This window comes from Anser brachyrhynchus (assembly GCF_964034855.1).
Source record: "Anser brachyrhynchus genome assembly, chromosome: 6".
NCBI classification, from domain to species: domain Eukaryota; kingdom Metazoa; phylum Chordata; class Aves; order Anseriformes; family Anatidae; genus Anser; species Anser brachyrhynchus.
This window is the reverse complement of record NC_137700.1, coordinates 32121435-32141624: the sequence shown is the minus strand read 5'-3', so window position 1 is coordinate 32141624 and position 20190 is coordinate 32121435. Positions and strand designations below refer to the sequence as shown.

Sequence of the window (20190 nt, the reverse complement as noted above, 5' to 3'; positions counted from 1 at the left end):
CAGGTTTGGTATCCTTTGTACTTTATAAAGGGGAAAAAAATCACTCGTACCTTTTGTGTAAGCTTTACATAATCTTAGTGAGGGGGGTGGATCCAGATACAAGCAAAAGAGAAACTTACCAGCTGAGGGAAAAGGTTCCTTTCCTAGTAAGGAGAGAATGTATTTTTAAAGTTTCAAATTTATCTTATCCTGGCTTTGGTGGCAGGTGTGTGTGCAGACCCATGCAGGTGTCAAGCAAGGTATGAATTGGGTGACGTTTTGCCTATACTTCAAAGTATCATTGAGGGATTCAAACTAACAAGAGGGGTGTAGCTATTGTACCTTCACCCTGTAGCAGCTAATACTATCTTCAGAAGACACGGTCTTGCTTCTTAATCACCAAATATACCCTGAAGGCACCAAAAACAAACAAACAAAAAAAACATAAGCACACATGCTATCTTGTGAGGAAAAACAACTTATGCTTATTTCTGTTCCTAAAGAATTTGGGAGCTACTTGTTTTTGCTTGTCCAAATCTGGCAAATACTTCCTGACAATTTAACTGGGAGAATTTGGGGGAATCAGTTTCCTAAACACTTTGTTTACCAGTTTAAATAAATACATTCTTTCCTATTCATACCATATTACAAAAAAAAAATCCATAAAATATCAAGGCTGCAGGGTCAGTCCTGTCGCATAGTGGATTGGTATGTCTTGAGGATCTAAGTTCCAGGCCCAACTTTTCCCTCTTATGCCCATCATCTGTATGTGTGTATTCTCCAGACCTGCCCTCTGGTTGGTGTCACAGTGTCTTCCCCGGCAGCCTTCCACACCACAGGCTCACAGAGTCTCTTCCATCCCTGCCTTTGTCTTGCTTGGTAAAAGTTTCTTTCCTTTTAGGCCAAGCAGTGCTGGGTTTCTGAGTGTGGGAGTGTGTGCTTTATCTCCAGCTAGATCTTGGCACAACCTGCAGCATCTCAAGGGTTGGGGCATCCTCCAAGGAGGAGCTGTTGCTATGAGCTCTTTCCAAGGCATTTCAGGCCCCAGCTAGCCAGGTTAGCGAGAGCTAAGGTGTTCAATGTCATCTGAAATAGTAGGTTAGGGAGCTCTTACGGGAGCAGGTTGGGAAGTAAAAGTGATTTGAGCTTGAGGGCAGGTTGGAGACAGTATGCATCTGGCATAGCTGCAGCCTGTACAGACATTACTCCTTCCAAACTGCTATTGTAGAAAGTATGAGTCTCTTTGGGTGTTCAGCCCGCTGCTCTCTAACAGATCACAGTTTATATGAGGTCAGGAGAGACTCGTTTTTCGCTTCTTTCCCTCCCATCCCAGCCCAAAAGGCATAAAACAAGGCCAAATTTGGGTGGGTTTGTGCAGAAGTGACAGAATGCCTGAACTCTACACATGCTGCTGCCAGCCTTCAGGCTCTTGCTCCAGAGCACAGAAGAACTAGTGCTGCTCAAACAGGAGGCTGCCAAAACTGTTCAACAGAGGGTAAACAGCTTCCCTTCCCCCACTTGACCTCTTTCTTGGAAATAAATTCAATTAAACATTTTGGCTGAAACTCATCCCACCCAGTGATATTCTGCTTGTGATAGTCCCAGCTTTTGGAAGGGTTAGCTCCAAAAGTTCACTGCAGTTTAAAAGCAGCCTGTAAAGGATGCTTCCTTCTGTATTTATGCTTGGGTACCATTGATAAGCATTCTTATCAGCTGGGTTTGTGGTCAAACTACTTAAAAGACAAAATTAAAGATGGGTCTGAAGGCAAGGATTTTCCAAGTGACTCGAGTGTTTCAAGTCCCACTTACCAACCTGGGAATGCTCCCCGTGCTTTGCAAAAGCAGGCACTTGCTTCTCTTCTTCTAAAAAGCAGGATCTTAGTGGTCTAGCATGTCATCCGCAGTCAGCCTGGCTGTGCCTGTGCCGTGCCCTGGTTATGTGCTGGGAGCATGCCCTCTCTAGCTGAAAATGCCAGTCTTGTGCCATTCAGGACTGCTCAGAAGTATCCATTGCCCTGAGACTGTCGGGATTCTTGGGCACCGGATTTGCGTCCCCTAGTATTAAAAATATGGGGAAAGCCTGAGTGCAGAAGAGAGGGCTGTTTGCCTCCCTGGAAAAGACTACTTAATGGGGGAAGAAGTATCAAGGGTAACATATGGCTAATTTATTTCCACCATTTTCAAGGCCATTTAAAGAAGCTAAGCAACCCTGAAATTTAGAATTTTGGGAACAACGTTACTGGGTCTGCGAATAAGAAAGATGAAAGACAAATTATTGAATATCATGGTAGTGCTCCTTTATTAAAGCTGAAAAAAAAATCTGCAAAGAGAACAGCTGTAGTCTGTTTTTACAAAGAGAAACAGATGACATTTGTTGCTGAAGTTCTCTCTTTAAAATGTCTGGTGTGCCCAGATCTAAGAGATTACATTGGTTTATGTTTCTTGTGTAGTTGCAGAGCTTGTTTTTTTTTAATGTTAAGTGTTTTTAAATGTGGGAAGTTTTCTAAACTTTTGTCTGTACATCGTGAAATTCAACTAGTACAAATACCAGTTGTGAGGAGAAGCCTGAACATTTGTAGTTTTCCTCAGTACCAACCCTTGTTGGACCTTGCACGCTACGGCGTTGGTGCTCTCTTGCACCAGGTGAAATGCCGTTTCTACAAATGCATTTACTTGAAACTTCCCCTAGGAGAGGGCTTAGGATTGTTTACAGGCTGATTTCATGAGAAGTCATTTGTGTTATTAGTGTTTGGTTGGGAAAAATGGGGGTTTGCATGCTGTTTTATATACCAGATATTTGACATAAGTTATTGCTTTTCTGGTTTTGTGCCCAGCGCTCAATTAGAGCTGGTACGATGCGGGAATAACTTTATTCATACCCACAGTGCAGTGACATATGGGTTGAATTTCTGCCAAATGAGCCTATTACTTAAGAGTAGCTGCTAGCACGAGAAACAAGCTATTCAATGAAAGAGTTAAAGCTATGATTTGGAAACTGGAGGTCTTCTGACTGCTTGCCTAACTTACGGGGAGGGGGAGAGGGGGCAGAGGGAGGGAAGGCAGCTGTGTAACCACTGAATTGCTCTCGATGCTCGAACCCCATCTCCCTGCCCAGGCAGGTCGTTCTGCAGCCAACTTTCCAGCTGTGCAAAGAGACCTTGTTCAATAGCAGTAACCCAGCCTGGCCGCTGCGCTCGTGTGCTGTTACCCTTTTCTGCATCTTACCGGATCTGCTCTGCCTGCTTCGGCAGCCCCTGCATCGCTCAGCCCACAGGACTTCTCCCTTTGTTTTCACTCCTTCCCTGCTTGTCCTTCATCCGTTGACACCGTTTGTCACTGGTGGCTTTGCAGCCCTAAATCAGATGGGCACAGCAGCACGTTTGGGTTGTTCTTTCTCCTTCCCCCCGCCCGTGCTCCAAGGAAAGTAGTAAATGTTTATTACCCCTTGCTGGTTGAAGAAAGAGCATGTGCAATACAAAACCGTTTAGAAGAAACGTCATCATTGTTCTTCTTTGTGTTGGCATGATGTTTTCTGGTATTTAAAAAAAAAAAAAAGAGGGGGACAAGAAGGGGAGAGACAAAAGCCGAGGAGCTCCTGTCTGCAGATGAACGCAGTTGATAACTGTGGATAGTTATTCTCTCTGCTGAATATTTAGACAAGTAAAACCAAGTCGGTGCTGAATTACTGCCCGGCTTTCTGGAACGGAGAGGCTTTTTCCAGAAGCAGGTCTGACAAAGGGGGGGTGGAGCGGAGGGGTGGGGGAGGGCGAGCGCAGACTGCTGACTGAGGGGAAAGTATTTTGTAAGAAAATTCTTCTGCGGTTTGGAAGACGTAGGCTTGGGGCTGTTGCGTTTTGCTGAGAAATCGTTAATTGGCTAATTTCTAGCCTGGCTCCCCTCTATCCCCCCCCCCCCCAGCATTTCAAACAAGGCCGGGGTCACAGAAAGTTGGGGGCACGTACAAACACCAGCTGGGCAAAGGAAATTGCTCCTGTGCTTGTTTGGCTCCCAAAGTGCCGCACATAACTCGCGTGCTTATTTGTGGAGACCGAAAAGAGCAAACTTCTAAAATATAGGTGAAGGAGGGGTACCCAAAGCAGGGCGTTTGGATCTTGGAGGCAGAAATTTCTGAACGCTGGCCATTTGCCTGGGAGAGATGAGGCTGATTGTGCAGGGCTGGAAACGTGCACGGTATTTTAGCTGCTTAAACGCAAGGTTCCTGTCCCAAATACTTCACAGCCTAAACAAAGAGAAAGAGAGCTCGTGCATCAAAGGAGCCTGGGCAAGTGGCAATTTGGCGTGCATCTTATTACAACCAAGAGGTTTTTCACAGTGCAAAGTGATACTTGTTTGGTATTTTTAAAAGCTTTTAGAGAAGGGCTAAAACTAAGCTTGCTTAGCAAGGCAGGAAGCTGGGGTAGGTAAAGCTTATTTTAGGAAGGATTTGAGAGGTTCAGGTTATTTGATATGACGGAGGAGGGAGCCTACTCAGGTTGAGGAGGCAGCATAGGAAAAGCATGGAGCTGAGTGGGAAAAGATGAAAGGATGTGGAGGAGTGGGAAACGTAAAGGGAGCAGAACACTTGAATGTGTAGTAGGATAGCAGGATGTAGTAGGATAGCAGGATGTAGTAGGAAAGCAGGATGATAGCACTAAGGCTTGGAAATTCAACGTGGGACTATTCAATTTGGTGTAACACTTGGTAGAAATCTGGTTGAAGAACCAGTGTGATGCTGGGCACAAGCAGTTTGCTGAAAGGCTGGGAGGGGAGCAAAAGAGAGGATGTGGCTGTGCAAAAGAGATTGAAAGGCCAGATCTGAGCTCTAGCAGAGAGGAGCAGCAGTGATAGAAGATTTTGAAGATGTTGGGGAAAGGAACTGTTACCTTGGTGATAGACTAGGAGGAATCTGAAATAACCAGTGCCAAGGGAATTGGGAAGATTGAATAAGGAAGATTTGGAAAGCACTACTGAAGCTCTACGTTACAACTCCAGCAGTAAAACTGCAGGTCTGCTTTCCTTGACCTGACAGTAAGTATAAATCCAGACAGCCAGAGGAGGGACCAAGTTGCTTTCTCAAGACACCTCGTAATTTTAATGGGGTGTGTGTGTGTGTGTGTGTGTGAGCACACATGTAAAATCTGAAGCCCTGGTTTGACAGATGGGATTGGAAGGAACTTCATGGGCTGTTAAGTTTGGTGTCTTGCTCTGTCAGACTATTAAGTACGGCTTCTTCAGGAACTGATGGGGCTTCATCTTAGCTGTTTCAAGGTTTTTACTGTGGGAGAGGGCTTTTTCCTTTGTCTTAGTGGGTCACCTGATACAGAAAGTGCCAAGTCCAATGCCTAAAAATTCTTTTAGATTTTGTTTTCACCAGTAGACAAAAATACAGCAGATGAAACAACCCATATGGGTATACACTGATTAAAGGGATGGTGATGGAATGGACATGCTTGCTGGCTCTGTAACTACATGCTCTAATCCTACACACAAAAAGAAGCATGAAGCGTTATTGTCCTGGTCTGCCATCATACAAGAATAAATGTCAGTGACATTAAGTCCTCCTAAATTTTGAGAAGTTAAATGTTAGCATCACTAGCTTTCGTGCAGCCAGTATGTTTTATCAGAGCCAAGGAACAGGCTAGGTAAGATAGAAGAAATACTTCAGCTCCTGCTACACCATGGCTGCAAAAATGCTCTTTTGCTGCTTGATGAGTATTGCCAAGGTGCCTGTAGGTCATCTTGCTCTGCTCTAAATAATGTGATGATAGTAAAAGCAGCTTTATAAATACTATTTATACAAAAAGTTGTGCTTTATTAATGTTTATCTGAAAATAAGTGGCACTCTTATGTAGGCACATGTAGGCACTCTTGAATTGTCCTAGCATGGTTTTTGGATTGCTTAATATGAGTTGCTTTCACACTGCTTTCAGCAGCCTTAAAAGCAACTTCTATTCTCAAAACCAAGAGAAGCTGCACTGAAACCTGCCTGGCTTAGTACAGAGAAAGGAGTTTTACACAGGTTTTGTGGTGCCAACACTTCAACATTTTTTTCCCATCTTTCTTTCCACGAGCCATTGAGAAACATTGTACATCTTTGGCTTACGAAGGAATGACCCACAACACTCAAATACCACTGTTTTCCTTGTACCAGGTCTGCTGAAAATAGCATGGCTGCATATGTCTGGGACCACGCTGTATAAACCACACACTGTACATAGCAGTAATGCGGGGCAATGTACAGCTCAAATGCTTTGTACTGTGTATGGGCACGTGTCGTAGCTGGGCTTTAGCAGCCTGTGTTACACTTACTGGTGGGAAATCTCGGTTGCTAGACAAAGCCTTTCTCTAGTTTTGTGGTCTGACACATGGCTGCTACAACTGTCTTTTACTATCCACGCAATTTTCCTACTGATCCACCAGGATTTGCATCTCAGTTTTGGCCCCAAGCCTCTACTGTCTTTCTTGAGGAGCTTTTAGGTAAAACCCAAGTAAAATAGAAGCTTACCTTTCTGTGGGGTGGAAAAAAAAGGAAGGAGAAAGGTTGATAGGGAAGTGGGTTTTGCACTAAGTAGTGGGTTCAGGGCTGGGCTGCCAGCATATCTGGGAAGGCTGGGCTAAGCACTTGTACAAGGGGGTGGCGTGGGTCTGGTAGTCCAAACAGCACAGAGATCCTTGTTGTGCATGTTTTAAGTAGTCTGTGTCTGGGGGGGAAGGATGACACACTATTTCCTTCCTTCCAAGCTAAGTGGGTTGCAGTTGGATAATGCATAATGTGACAGACTTGTATCATAACTCTTTGCCAAACAGGCTTTGCTTCTTCGTGCTTGCCTTGTTTGGGCTTACTATTATGGCTGAATTTCCAATAGAGCTATCTCCTTCTGTTCAGCTGGGGAAGGTATCTTTGACCTGCAAATTAGAGGTAAGGAAATACAAGTTAAGTTGGCTGATTGAGTTAACAACAGATCTCTGGGTGTCACAAGCTAAAAACAGCGTTATGTTTGTGCCATTTTCAGCTGATCCTGAAGGGGGTAGGACTCTCATCCCATTATTTCCAAAGTGCAGCCTTTTAGCTGGTGTATCTGTTTCGTAGCACGTACTAAAGTTTATTCTGCCCACTTGACCTCAACGGTGAAGTTGATGTAATGGAAGCTGCAGCTGGGGAACACAAGTTATACTCTTGTTTGCATTTTTTTTTCTGCTAATTGTTAAGTCAAAACTTGATGAATCGGAATTAAACACTTGTGAATTCTTTGCAGATCTGGGCATACAACTTTGTTGGTAGGTCTAGGATGGTTCACTGACGTGTGTTTTGTAACATTGCCTGTCACAGTGTGTGAACAAAACCAGCATATTTCAGAAGTGTCTGTGTAACTCCATGTAGTGTCTTTTCCCTGGATGCTGCTCTGCTGATTCTCTCATGAAGCCATTTATCTGCGTTAAGTCTTAACAGTAACTTCATGTATCTATCATGAAGTGTCAAATAGCTTCTCTTAAAGACTTGTGAATAGTTGTAATCTGATCTGTCGAATGCTACATCAATCCTCTGAAGTGACACATCCATTGAAAGCTCCACAGCTCCCTCCAGCAAACGGTGGTTTAGGCGTAACATCCTCTGGCTAGAGGATGTCTTTGAGAAGCAAACCAGAATTACACTTGGGTTGTGAGGGGGCCCATATCTTCAGAATACGGTTTAAGTTACAAACCTCATGTGTGTTTGTGGTATCCCCTGCACCACTGGAAGAAACCAACCGCGTGTAATCTTGGAAATAGCCATATTTTTTGCTGTGAAAGCACTTTGCAAGGGGAAATTTTAATGGTGCCTTCCTGTTTTTGATCTGTAGGCTTAAAAATAGAACTGCTAGGCACAAACATTGTAGGACCCTCCCTCTGAGTGGATTTTAACCCAGTTTTGATTGTCTTGCTTCGTGGGAGATCTTTGGAAAGCTGCAGCTCAGAATGGCCCTCAAGTCTCACCTGTGCATCCCAGTGTCACGACACTTGGATGGGGCTGCACCTTCCTTAGCAATTTGGTGTTTGTTTGTAGAGGTGGCCTCTGCCTCCAGTCACTCGGTACCCCTGACAAGCAGTGTTGTGTGGGGTATGCAAGGCAGCAAGGTGAGAGCAATAGGCCAAGCAGTAATGTCATACGTCTGTTATTCTTTTCCCTGGTAGCCTCTCACCAGGAGAGGGTAACTTGTGTGAAGGACGAAAGGATTTAATGTTCAGAAGGTGGTGATTGTATCCTAGTTTGCAGAGGACCTTTGCCCCAAACTTTTATTTCCCTTGAATGATCAGACCCAGAAATGCTGTGAGGTTGATGGGTGACCATTGTGTCCGTCCCTCAGCTACAAGAAGTCGTGCTGGAGCAGGAGTTTACAAAGCCGTGTTGCAAATCCAGGCGTGAATGCTGAAGTCGTGACCTCCCCTGTCCTCTGCAGCAGCAGGGAGGTCGCATCCCTGGAGAGAGAGTGGGAGCGCTCTGCCCAGTGAGAGGAGCTGGGGCTCGCTGAGTAGCTGGCTTTAGCTGCAGCAGGGCCTGCTGTTTATGTGAAGGAGAAATAAGATAAACAGAGAAACTTCTGCTGTAGCTGTAGTGGCAAGGGTGAACTCCGATAGAGCAGCTTTGGTATGGGGGAGAGACAAAGCAGAGCCTTCTTCCAACACTAAACAAACGTGTGGCTTAGCTCTGCACTGCTGGCCTAGAAATGGAGGTGTCTGAAGCAATGTGTAGCTGGGCAGTGCCGCAGCTCTGTGCGCACAAACTTCTCATCCCTCTCCTCCTGGGGACAAGCTCTGGGTGCCCGGGGACCTTCCACAGTTCAGTTTAGTGCTTGGGTTTTGCAGGTGGTAAAAACCGGACTCTCAGCTCCTTTAGCAGAAGTCACTTTAAAAAGAGGAAAAATAAGTCTGCCTCTACCATGCAAAGCAGAAACCCAGCACGGAGAATTGTCCTGTGACTTTGAAGTTAGGTTTCGTGTCTCTGGGAAAGGTGTGGTATCTTGATGGTGCTAATTACAAACTAGCTGAAATTCCTTAGCAGTAATAAAGTGGCTGCATTAACAGGGAGCAGGAGAGAATATTTTCCTCTTGGGGGCAAAGATTTTGACAGATTTTATTCCATCAGAATTAGAAAGATCTACTGTGACCCATCAAAGGAAGCTGGCTTATGAGATGCAGTTTTGCTGAATCTTCTGCCACCAGATGCTCTGCCAATGTTTTTTCCCCATTTCAGAGGTATTATTTCTTACTCTGTCTCAGCAAGGCTTTTTTAAGTTTCCGTGCTTCTCCCAGCAACAAAATGCATTTGAGCCACAAGACCAAACAGATGGTTGGGTATGCTTCAGTCTTTCCAAAAGAGCGTTTGCGTCAAGCCGCTGCAACCTTTTCATAGCTCCTTTGTTCTGCAGCGATCAGGAACTCTACATTCGCTTAATTTCCTGCCAGTTCCTCTGCACTGACAGCCCCCTGTTTGTTCGTGGCCATGCCTTGTTGTGACTGCCAGTAGAAAGGGCTAGGAAGGCCGGTTGGGGTGTGCTTTATTGCTTGCCTCCCCTGCCTTTGATCTAGCCACAGAAACTCATGCTGTTACATGCACCGTAGGCTGGGTTCAGGAGAGGGGTTTGGTAACTTTTTCCACGTCTGCTGCTGCAAAGCGAGGCTGGCAGTTCATGTTTTCAATGCCAGTTGTAATTTTTCAAGCTAACGGAGGAAAAGGTTGACCTCGAGCGTGATGGAGGTGTTGCAGTAAATGACTCCCGGTGGGCGGAGGAAGATGCTGAGAAAGTGTCTGTCTGCCCTGGTCATTGGCTTGTGCTCAGCAAGTCAGCTCACCTCTGCCCAGCCTGGAAAAGAGATAGCTGCTGGAGGTGGATGGGGATGCTAAGTTTTTGGCTCAAACCTCCCTGCTTGAAATCTAGCCTGTGCTTTTGAAGTACGTGTCTCGGTTCTGGCCCTCCTTTACCACTGCCACCTGTGTACTTCTCTGGAGTGAGGTCTAGCAGAAGCGTGTTTGCAAACATTTCACAACCCATGAATGCAAGATGATGTACGGTCTCCTGTTAAATGCAACCCCCTTATATTCACATCACTTCTTTTAATGGTGTTTCAAGCTCGTTCCTGTAGCCCCACGCCGCTCTGGAGCTGCGGGGAGAGCGGCGAGCGTGCTGGGCCGGCCCCTCGGAGCTGGGGAGCATCGGTCCCTCTCAGGATCCAGGGCTCGGGTTTCAGTAACACAATGCTTCGTGCAACCATGTGCGTGTTCAAAAGAGCCAACTGGCTGGAGCTCCCGCGGTGACGCTCGGCTGATTTGGCAGCCGGGTTGATTCTGTCAAGTTACAGTATGGGAGTTAAGTCCAGCTTCAAATCCTCTTTCTTACCCGCTCGAGGAACTTGGGGAGGGGGGGAAACTCTCAGGGGACTTTGTGTCATTATTGGCATGGAAATGTTTGGTGATTATCAGCAGCAGGGCAGTGGCAAGGGGCTGATTATCTATCATGTCGTCAGCATAAATAATCAGTGGGCCCCTGAGCTGGGCTCCGCCTTTTGTAATGGCTCCACGTAATCACTGCATAACAGTTTAAAAGCAAGCAGAACAGAAAAACAGCTGGACTAATCCTGACCCTGACTGATGTTGCCTTTTCTCCCTTCACTAGAAGAGAAATATGTCACCATCCAGCCATACGCCAGCCAGGGGAAGGATGAGATTGGGTTCGAAAAAGGGGTCACCGTGGAGGTCATCCAAAAGAACCTGGAAGGATGGTGGTACATCAGGTAAAGAAGCTGCACAGCCACACTGCTGCAGAACCTGTGGCAATGAGCTTTTCTGAGCATTCGCTTAATGTTAGTACGTAAGTAATTCTTGTTGGGTGAGGACGCCTCTATTGCATCTTGAAGGAATGCAAAGAAAAGGCTAAGACCATGTTGATTAAAGAAATATTACAGTGTATGCAAAAGCTGTAGACTGTTCCAGTGGGGAAATTCCTTAACTTCTAGATGTTTTCTTCTTCCTTCAAGTTAAAAGCCCATCTCTGAGTTGAAACGAGAGTCCTAACAGTGATTTCTGTTGTGTGTGATTTTAATGTGCTTCTGGTATAGGAGGTTTTCTGCAGCCCATTTAAATCTATTTATAGCAACAGTGAAAGGCTGATTGTAGTCTGTTGAGCTGTTTGGGCAGGTGGTGTTATTCCCCAGGACAGAAAAGATAACTTTGGCTGTAGCCCTTTTCCAAACTTATTGATGGATTCAACTTATCAACTAATTTGCCTGACTTCTGCCTATCCAGATCAGGCATTCAAGCAAGTAGAGGGACTGTGGTTCAAGGGCAGGTGAAGTTATCATTGTGTATCTACCTTTGTTATGTATTTGAAATAGCAGTCATAGAGGAGAGACTTATGACTTAAAGGGATTTTTACGGAAAAATGTAGGTTAGGTGTGTCTAAGAGTGATATGAGGTGTAAGGAGAAGTACTTAATGAGATCTTTCTCCATTTGGGTCCATGCGGCACTTAGGTTTTAGTGCTCTGTTGTGATTCTACCCCTTTGTAATATATACATTGCTTATGTGTGTGGACCTGGTAGTGCTGTGACACCCCGTGTCTTTTTAAGCAAGACGCGATACCACAGGTAGCTTAAAAATGCAGGTTAATCTCAGGCAGTGCAAGACATCTCAGCTAGTCATATTTCTAGTCAGCATGTAATTATGATTTTTCTCCTTTCCCTTCCCCAAGCCATAACTTGCTTTTGTTTAAATTCTGCTTGATTCATCAGCTATGAATGAGGGCTATGAAAGTGCTGACTGCAGCAATGTTTTTGTTTTTCTTGATGTCCTGTACTCAGATTCCATCTAATGCTCCCATAGAGGGAAGAGGCTAATAAAGATAGCAGTGGAGTCAGGAAGGCACTCCAGATAGGAGGAACACAAAATGCCTGGGTTTGGTCAGGTCACATTTTTTTCTCCTTTAATCATTCACAGAAGTGAAATCCAAAGTTGCAGATAAAGGAATCAACAGTGCATAGGTTTTCAGGGGGAGGAGCAATGTGAGACATCTTCAGTTTATTCTGGTTGTTTTTCTGAAATGCAGCTGTATTACTACTGTAGATTCCCCCCTTTGCCATACCAACAGCTGTACAATAAGTAGAAGTCCTTTTTTTCCCCTTTGCCTTGCACTCTCCTTTGGACCAACCACATTTTTCTAGAAACAAAAGTGTGTGTGTGTGCACTTGTCAGGCTTTACAGCAGAAGTGCATGTAAGTGGTTCCTTCACGCTGATCCACGTGAAGGACAGCGGATGCCCCAACCTCCCCACGTCAGTCAGGGAACACAACATGCCCTTGGCTTTGTTTAAAGAGAGATTTTGAGTTGAGCAGTCCATTTTTGTTGAAAAATGTGTTAGTTCACCATATGAGCGTGATGACTGCATTGAGTGTCAATTGTCATCATCTCTGCCACTCCAGGCACTGCTCTGCTGTCTGGCTGGAGAATAAGCAGCTCTTAGAAACTTTCTATTTTTTGTTTTTGTTGTGTTTTTTTCCCCCATCAGCAACACTTTGGGAAATGTTGATGCAGCGATCTGTTCATGACAAGCTGGTCCTTTGCAGCCCAAGTAGCTATCTCAAACTTATTGTGCTGTTTATTAGGTTTAAGCCCCCATGTGTACTTTTTCATACCGCTCAGAAAAAGATTCCCCTTCCTCGGGAATTCTATTTTCTGAGTACTGAGTGCCTTAAAAGAAGCAGCTCTTTCTCCTGTAGTGAGTGTGAGGGGAGGCAGGAAGATACCTCAGCCGAATCCTGCTGCCTTGTCTGCTAAGCTGGATAACAGGGGCTGGACACACACATCAATGCTGAGAAATAAAAACAAACCCAGCAGCTTGCAAATGGAATCCACCTTAAAGACATTAGCTTGTTCCACCTTAAATATGTAATTTCCCCAAATTCCTCGCCATGTGCTGATCCTCATTTCCTGTTCTTCTTTTTCTTTTTTTGCTTTTTTCTTTCTATTTTTTTTTTCTCCCCCAGTTTGCTTCCCTCTGGAGTAATTCCAGTGCTCTGGAGCTGGAAAGCAGATGTGACTCTCAGACTCACAGAGGCACTTCTGACTTTTTTTTAACATTCCTATGGTTTGAATCCATTTTTTCCTTCATGTAATATAAACAGGGAGGGTTTTGGAATCACTGTGGAACCAAGTCACTGCACCTAATTCTGTAGCCTTCCCATCTCATTGCTGTAGAAGCTAGAGGCAAGATTGGTGCCTTCCTTTATTTTGCCCCTTGTGCATTATGACTTTTTTTTTTGAAGATATGAAATCTGGAGAAATTAAAGCTTTGACCTGGGACCCCTGTTATTCTTCCTCTGGGCTCAGTGGATCTGTGCACTCTTTGTTATGATGAGAGCTGACGTTAACACCCCTTATTTAAATCTTGCTTTCTAGCACTACCCTCACCTGGAGACAATCTTATTGCAGGCCAGATAAGTAGCAATATGCTAAGCAAATCTTCTGTTATTTGCCTGTTTCTTCAGTTTTGTTGGTTGTTCTGAGCCTGAGACCGATGAACGAGGTGCAGTTGGGGTGGTAGTAGCTGCACTAGAGTTAGGAGCAATCTAGGATAGATTGAGAATTAGAAGGATATTTGTGATTCAACTCTTGGACATGAAAGGAAGGTCATTACTAGTTCAAGGCTTCTCCAAAGCTGGTCAGCCTTCACCTTAGCTCTTGATCTCCCTGTTTCATAGGTGAAAGTAGCCTTCTAAGGTGATGTTTGCAAAGAGCTTTGCAGTTGCTGAGTTCAAGGACTAAGGTGAAAAAACATAAGCCTATTTGACTTACATAAGAATCTTTTATTTGTGGAGTAACACAAATAAGCTGGCAGTTGCTGGCAGCTCCTGCTCAGCATTAACTTCAAGTTGAATTTACAAACTCAGAGGAAGAAATAACTCACAACAGCCTCTCTACTGAGGGTATGTTGCCCAGACTTATTAACTGCCCAGCTAATGCTGCTACTATTCATTGCAAGGAACTGTGTGAGATCAGAGGTCTGTGAAGCAGCGGCGTTATATGGGCTGATCCAAACACATACAGTTGGCAGGAGAACTAACGAGCCAGTACAGAACCTGCCTGTTGCAGCTTTTCTGATCTTAAACATGTTAAGTCTCCCACAAACTGAGATGGATGTAAAATGTTTTTTTTCTTGCTGATTTTGCACAATCAAGCTCTGTTGAAAGTAACCTTTGGAATTGGAGCGCTTGGTGCATTGGCCGAAGTGGCTTTCTCACTGAAATCTTAACATCTCCAGATCACGTAAAGCTATAAAGTCCTTCAAAAAAAAACTTCCCTGATGCACATGCAGCAGAAAGTTCTGGGCAGTAGCACTGCAAAAGAAACATCTACTGCAAAACCAGGTGGTGTGAAAAGTCTTCAGGACTTGAAAACAGTACTGAGAGATGCCTCCCCCCAAGGGAGGATATGACATGTATGGAAGTCTTTCTTTTTCTTTTTTCTTTTCTTTTTTCTTTTTTTTTTTTTTGAGACTTGATTTGAGGTTTATCCAAAAATCCTCAAAGGGGACCGAATTGCATAGATCCGAACTGCTTCCTGATACACAGCATCTAGCCACTGATACTGTATCTGTTGGAAGCCACATCAAGTCATTACCACTTCTTTACTTTTTGTTAGTCTCCCTGCTGCAAACAAAGCTCAGAGCTATTGAGATATATTTTTTTTAACATCAGAATCCTTGGAAAACCTTATTACTAAACTCTCTGAACAGAGGAAATCCCCTATCTTTGCCTTCATGTGTTGCAGAGGGAAGCTGCTGTAGGGAACAGCAGCATTTCTGTGTAGTGTCCTTGTTGATCTAGATGGGAGAGAACGAAAAGGCAAGCTTTCAAACACAAAGACCCTTGTGCTCCTTGCTGCAACTACAGCAATTGTACTTGCTTTTGTACAGCCGGACACTAATGAAGAAGCCTAAGGAAGCAAACATACACTACATTTTCCTGCTCCCTCCATAAAGTCCCAGTGCCATTCTTGAGTGTTTGGATGTGGAAAATGAGCCCAGGGTATGCCCTGGTGCAGAAATAGCACAATGAATCCCAGAATCTATGCTTTGCGTGACAAATATACATCCAATAGAGAATGATTTGCTGATTTTTTTCCCCTTCTCTAGTTCCTTCTTCTGCTGTCGGGGTCTCCATTTTCACTGAAGAGCCTTAGAGTCCTACTGTTTTAACCTTTGTGTTTCCTGCAGATTTCCTGAGCACCAGGAATTTAATGGTGCCTGCTTTCCTACTTACAGTTCAAGCACCTGCCTTGGGTATCTTGAGAGATTAAAGAGAGAAGGGTTTCAGTGACTCGCTCTGTAGCAAGTTACGGTTTCATTAGGGAAAGCAGAGTTCATCCACGTGGTCCTCCCTGGAGTCTGATTGTAATCTGAAATCCCTGCTGAGGTGTTAGGAATGGCAGGAGTTAGAAAAACCGTCTTCCCAAAAGCCCAGTTGTGGAAGAATGACTTCAGTTTGAAGTGTAGCGTAAGCAGCTCAGCCTGGTGCTCTGGGAGCACGTACTGGATTCAGGTGCCTGTTCAGATTTCCCAGTTTATTTCTTCAAATAGCCCCCAGTTTGTTCAGGAAAATGAGTCTCCATCAAAGCTGTTTTTTCTAGTCAAATTGTTTCTTGACCTTGCAGTGATAGAGGAAGCTACAGTGGTTTAAGAATCCCATTTTCTCCATAAAAGCTGATCAGACTGGACTGGGAGTTATGGGAGGAGGGGAAGTGTTCATTATAATAATTATAAGGAGATAGGATTTCACAAGGGCCTTTTATAGAGCAGACGTAGGGTCTCTGTACTGGGATGAATTTTACTCTTATTTTTAGCCCTCTTTCATTTTGAGTTGCTGCTTGGAAGGATTAAAATATTTTTCTCACTACCTTGCATTTTTGCTGTGTGGAAGAATACCGAGTTTATCCAGTAGTGTCTAGATGCGGCATAAAACAAAATGGTGATGCCCTTTGTCTTGTGAGTAACTGTGTGCCTTAGCCAGAGACTCCTTCCTTTATGATAAACCACGTAACAGCAGTCTGCAGTTCACTACTAACTGAGCTGACTCTAAGATGTCAATAGGTAATACATGAATACAGACCGTAGAAGCTAGTCTGAGTACTGCAAGTTCAGTTTTGGATGTTGTTATCCATCATTTTGCCTTTGTTGTTGCACCTGAAATGCATGAGAAGGCTGTGTTTGATATTTCCTTTTGCATCTTCAGGTATCTCGGCAAAGAGGGCTGGGCCCCAGCTTCCTATCTGAAGAAGGCTAAAGATGATCTTCCGTCTAGGAAAAAGAACTTAACTGGGCCAGTGGAAATCATAGGAAACATCATGGAGATCAGTAACCTGCTGAACAAGAAATCATCCACGGACAAAGAAACTCAAGCAGAAAATGAGACTTCAGAATCACATATCACCAAGAAAGAAATCAGTTTGCCCATTCTCTGCAATGACTCTAATGGTAATGCCATGATGACCCCAGACAAGCAGGCTTCCAAACTGGCACAAGGATCCCCAGCCGTCGCAAGGATAGCACCACAAAGAGCTCAAATAAGTAAGGCAGTAGTTTGGATTACCACTGGCTTGCAATGAATTCTTGTTTTCTGTCTTTCAGGGCTGGCATTGCTTAAGGTCAGCTGAGGTCCTGTGTGTCCTGGCTTTACAGCTGTGCCTGCCTGAGCAAATCTTTGCACTTGTCTGTAGATCTGCAGGGACACCAAGATATGGTCGTTTGTTAACAGTGATAAAATTTGACTGCACTTTTTAAAAGGGCTAGCTTATACTTGTTTATCTTAGCCCATATGCAGTCACTTAACAACTTTTCCTGAAACAATGTTGGTTTTTTCCCCCCTTTTGAACACCCTAAAATGTGCCACCCACCCTCAGTAATGTGGATAATGTGATGGTCTGTTCAAGTCAAGACCACCTATGTCTTTTCGTGCATTCGTTTTTCTGTTTTCCTGGGGTTGAGAAAGTCAAGTTGCTATAATGTTTTTACTACTTCATCTGCAAAATGCAGATGCTAATACTATTCTGTTCAGGGAATGGCGAAATAGTATGATACAGGACAGTATGAATGTTATTAATTTAGTGGATTATTTTTACTGCTGGGGGGAAAGCTAGATACTAGGCCAATTCTTTGCTGGCCAATCTCCAGTGGAGCTGGTCAGTTCCAGCAGAAAATACAATCCACTACTTTCTGGCAGTGAATTCCTCTTAAATTTGGTAGCTTAGCTGAGATGAACGGCAAAATTACCTTAGTGTTTCTAATATATCCTCATAGTTACCTCCCTGAAACAAGATAGGAAGCTTAAATATTGCACGTATTGATTTCTAATATTCTCACTGTGTCCCAGAAGAGAGCTGCTGAGGAATGTGTTTAGCAGTAGTTAAAAAGTTAAGTAAACTTTCCCTTCCTTTTTCCTACTCAGGTTCTCCAAATTTAAGAACAAGGCCGCCCCCACGAAGAGAATCTAGTCTGGTTTGTATTGTTTTATGGTATATAGTGGCAGGGGGGAAGGTGTGTGGGTGCTTTATGAGACTTCCTACGTCTGCACTGGGGTGGTGGTTGTAGTATCTGAGACATCTTTTATTTTCATGGTTATTCATTTTATTGTTTACGTATTGAACAGACCTAGACATCCTAATGCTAACTGGCGGATTTGTTTTTCAAATCATTGCCCTAACTCATCAAGTATAGAACGGTTCTTAAATTGCTGCCACCTCCCAGCTGAGAATGTCTTACGGCTTTGTTGTGTCTGAACCTAGAAAAAAGTCACTCACAGTCCTACTGAAATAAGTACTGTGAGAAGGAGCTCGTGTTGGACATGAGGCGTTTGTACAGATCTAGATATCAGAAGCCTTCACATGTGAGGATGTAGGACTCAAACTGATGTGACCCTATAGCTTCATGCCAATCATGCATGCCAATCCCTCAGCTGGATGGCATGAATATTTTCACAGGAAAAAAGGATGAATTTTAAGAAGGGAGGGTGTCGTAAAGCTATTATGTCCTGTGCATGCACATTAAAGCCTGTTTGGCCAACACAGAAGGTTTAAAGTTTCTCTAGGTGTCTTTTGCAAGAACTGTCTTGACTTTAAGTGATGACTTGTCTTAACAACTGGGAATGTCTCCCCTCCTTGCATTGTTCCCATCTTTAAGATGGCTAGGCATCGCTGTTACATATGTTTAATTGACTTCGGATCTTATGGAAGGGTGTGTTTTACAGGAATGAAACATCTCCTATGATCCTTTATCCTCAAAGCTGCAAGTCTGGACTAATTTGTGTGATTTGGTCTGTCATCTTCAGATGGGCTCCACTCAGTAATCCTTTTGCACAAAATTCATGCTAATAACTTATTTATAGATAGGCAATACATAGTATTGAATCTTTGCTGTACCCTTTACAAAGAGTATGTGCCTTGTAGTTCTGTCACCTGAGATGCCTCTTAACAAGCTAGATGAATATCATACTAGTATTTTCTAGACTTTGGCATTACATTTGGTTTTAACAAGACTACCACACTTAATCCCATACTAAAAATAACAATGATAATACATGTGAAACCCTGAACACGTCTGCTGTTTCCAATTATCTTCATTTAATCCAAACCATCCTATTATCTGAAGGCATTTTATTATACTGTACTTCTGCTGTGTTTCAGCATTTATAGTGCTGAAACATCCAATTATAACATTGTTAGATGCGGTTTCTAAGGTGCAGCGTTGCATTATCTGCAAAATGCCACGTGCTGTGTGAGATGAAACATGGATTGGTAGTCATGGGGATTATCTTAGAAATGGGGGAGCACATGAATAAATGCAGTATGTAAATTGTCTTTCTCCCTTTAATTGTTTAGGATTGTTTTGTCTTCTGCTATCCTGTGTCAGTGGCAGGTTTAGCCTGTGTTCAAGAGATGCTGACATATTGGAGTTCTTGTGTTAAGACCTGAAGGAGTGAAGTGCAGAAGCTGTGAAACTTCACCATCCTCTAGTCTATCTGTAGATAAGCAATATAATAATCTGAAAAGCTTCTGATACTGAAATTCTTGAAGGGACTTTTATCCCATTTATCCTATTTATCACCTTAAAAATAATTGAAATGAACTCTAAAATGTGACAGTTTAATGTAAAGGCACTTAGCTTTTAGAGGAGTCTGGTATGCTGCCAGAATGGCTGTAAATAGCAGTGTCCTATTTCTGGTGGAGTCTCCATGCAGTCTAAATGCAGGTTGTGTTGACATTCAGGTGCTGGGGTTGAATAGAAATTCCGGGTCTGTTATGGGGAGGAACTGGAATCTTGTGATCCTAAAGTCCTTTCCCATTCCCGTATCACTTCAGCTGAGCAAAGCTTTCCAGGGTCTATATTATCCTTGTTTCTTGCTGTGACAGATGCCTGTTAGGTTTTATCACTGAAGAATTCAGATTGTTTAAAATCTAGCAGCATATTAAGAGCAGTAATTCATTAGGATTAAATTTTAATAAAGCAGTATATTTGGCAATAGGCAGAATCTATCCTGGGCCTGTTGCAATGCAGTTTTCTACAGTTGTGACAAGCCATCCAGAACTGAGTGTTTCTGGACAAAATCTTGGAGTAAATGGGCTGTTGTTACAGTGACTGGAATGGCAGCTTACACTTTATGGCCCGTCAGTTAAATGTTTTTACTGTTCAGGTAAAGATTATCACAGTTTTAATAGCTAGTGAAGGTGTCATGAACAGTGCACATTTTGAAAGCTTTCTCTCTTGTGGCCAATCTCAATACTTCAGCTTCCACTCCAGAGAATCAGGAAGTTGTCATTAGGAAGTAGCACAGGAAGAAGGAAGAGTTTTAGTGAATAGCACATCTAAGAAGGCAAATACTTGCTTATACTACTGTTCAGCCCACTGTTTCTAAGGCTTAATTGAACAAAACTTCCTATTTGTCATAGGGTTTTCAGTTGCCCAAACCACCAGAGCCACCCTCTGTGGAAGTGGAATACTACACGATTGCAGAGTTCCAGTCCTGCATCTCTGATGGGATAAGCTTTCGTGGAGGACAAAAGGCAGAGGTGAGCCTTAACAGTGCAACTGAAAAAAATAATAATGCTTGGCTATTGTAGGGGACTGGGTTGAAAGGGAAAAGCGGAAAGCAATTTGTTGAGATTTTTGTGTAAGTAACATGCTCCTTGTCA

General features: G+C 43.6%; 1 protein-coding gene across 8 annotated transcripts in view; it reads left to right on the top strand.

The window, feature by feature from the left end:
- Positions 1 to 20190, top strand: part of SH3PXD2A (SH3 and PX domains 2A) — a 252617-nt gene that overhangs the window by 218589 nt on the left and 13838 nt on the right. For all 8 annotated transcript variants that reach the window (XM_080597790.1, XM_080597791.1, XM_080597789.1 and 5 more), the window contains 4 exons: positions 10632 to 10749; positions 16239 to 16573; positions 17451 to 17500; positions 19948 to 20067. In XM_080597790.1, coding sequence (XP_080453916.1) covers positions 10632 to 10749; positions 16239 to 16573; positions 17451 to 17500; positions 19948 to 20067 — 623 coding nt within the window. The remainder of the gene's footprint in view (positions 1 to 10631; positions 10750 to 16238; positions 16574 to 17450; positions 17501 to 19947; positions 20068 to 20190) is intronic.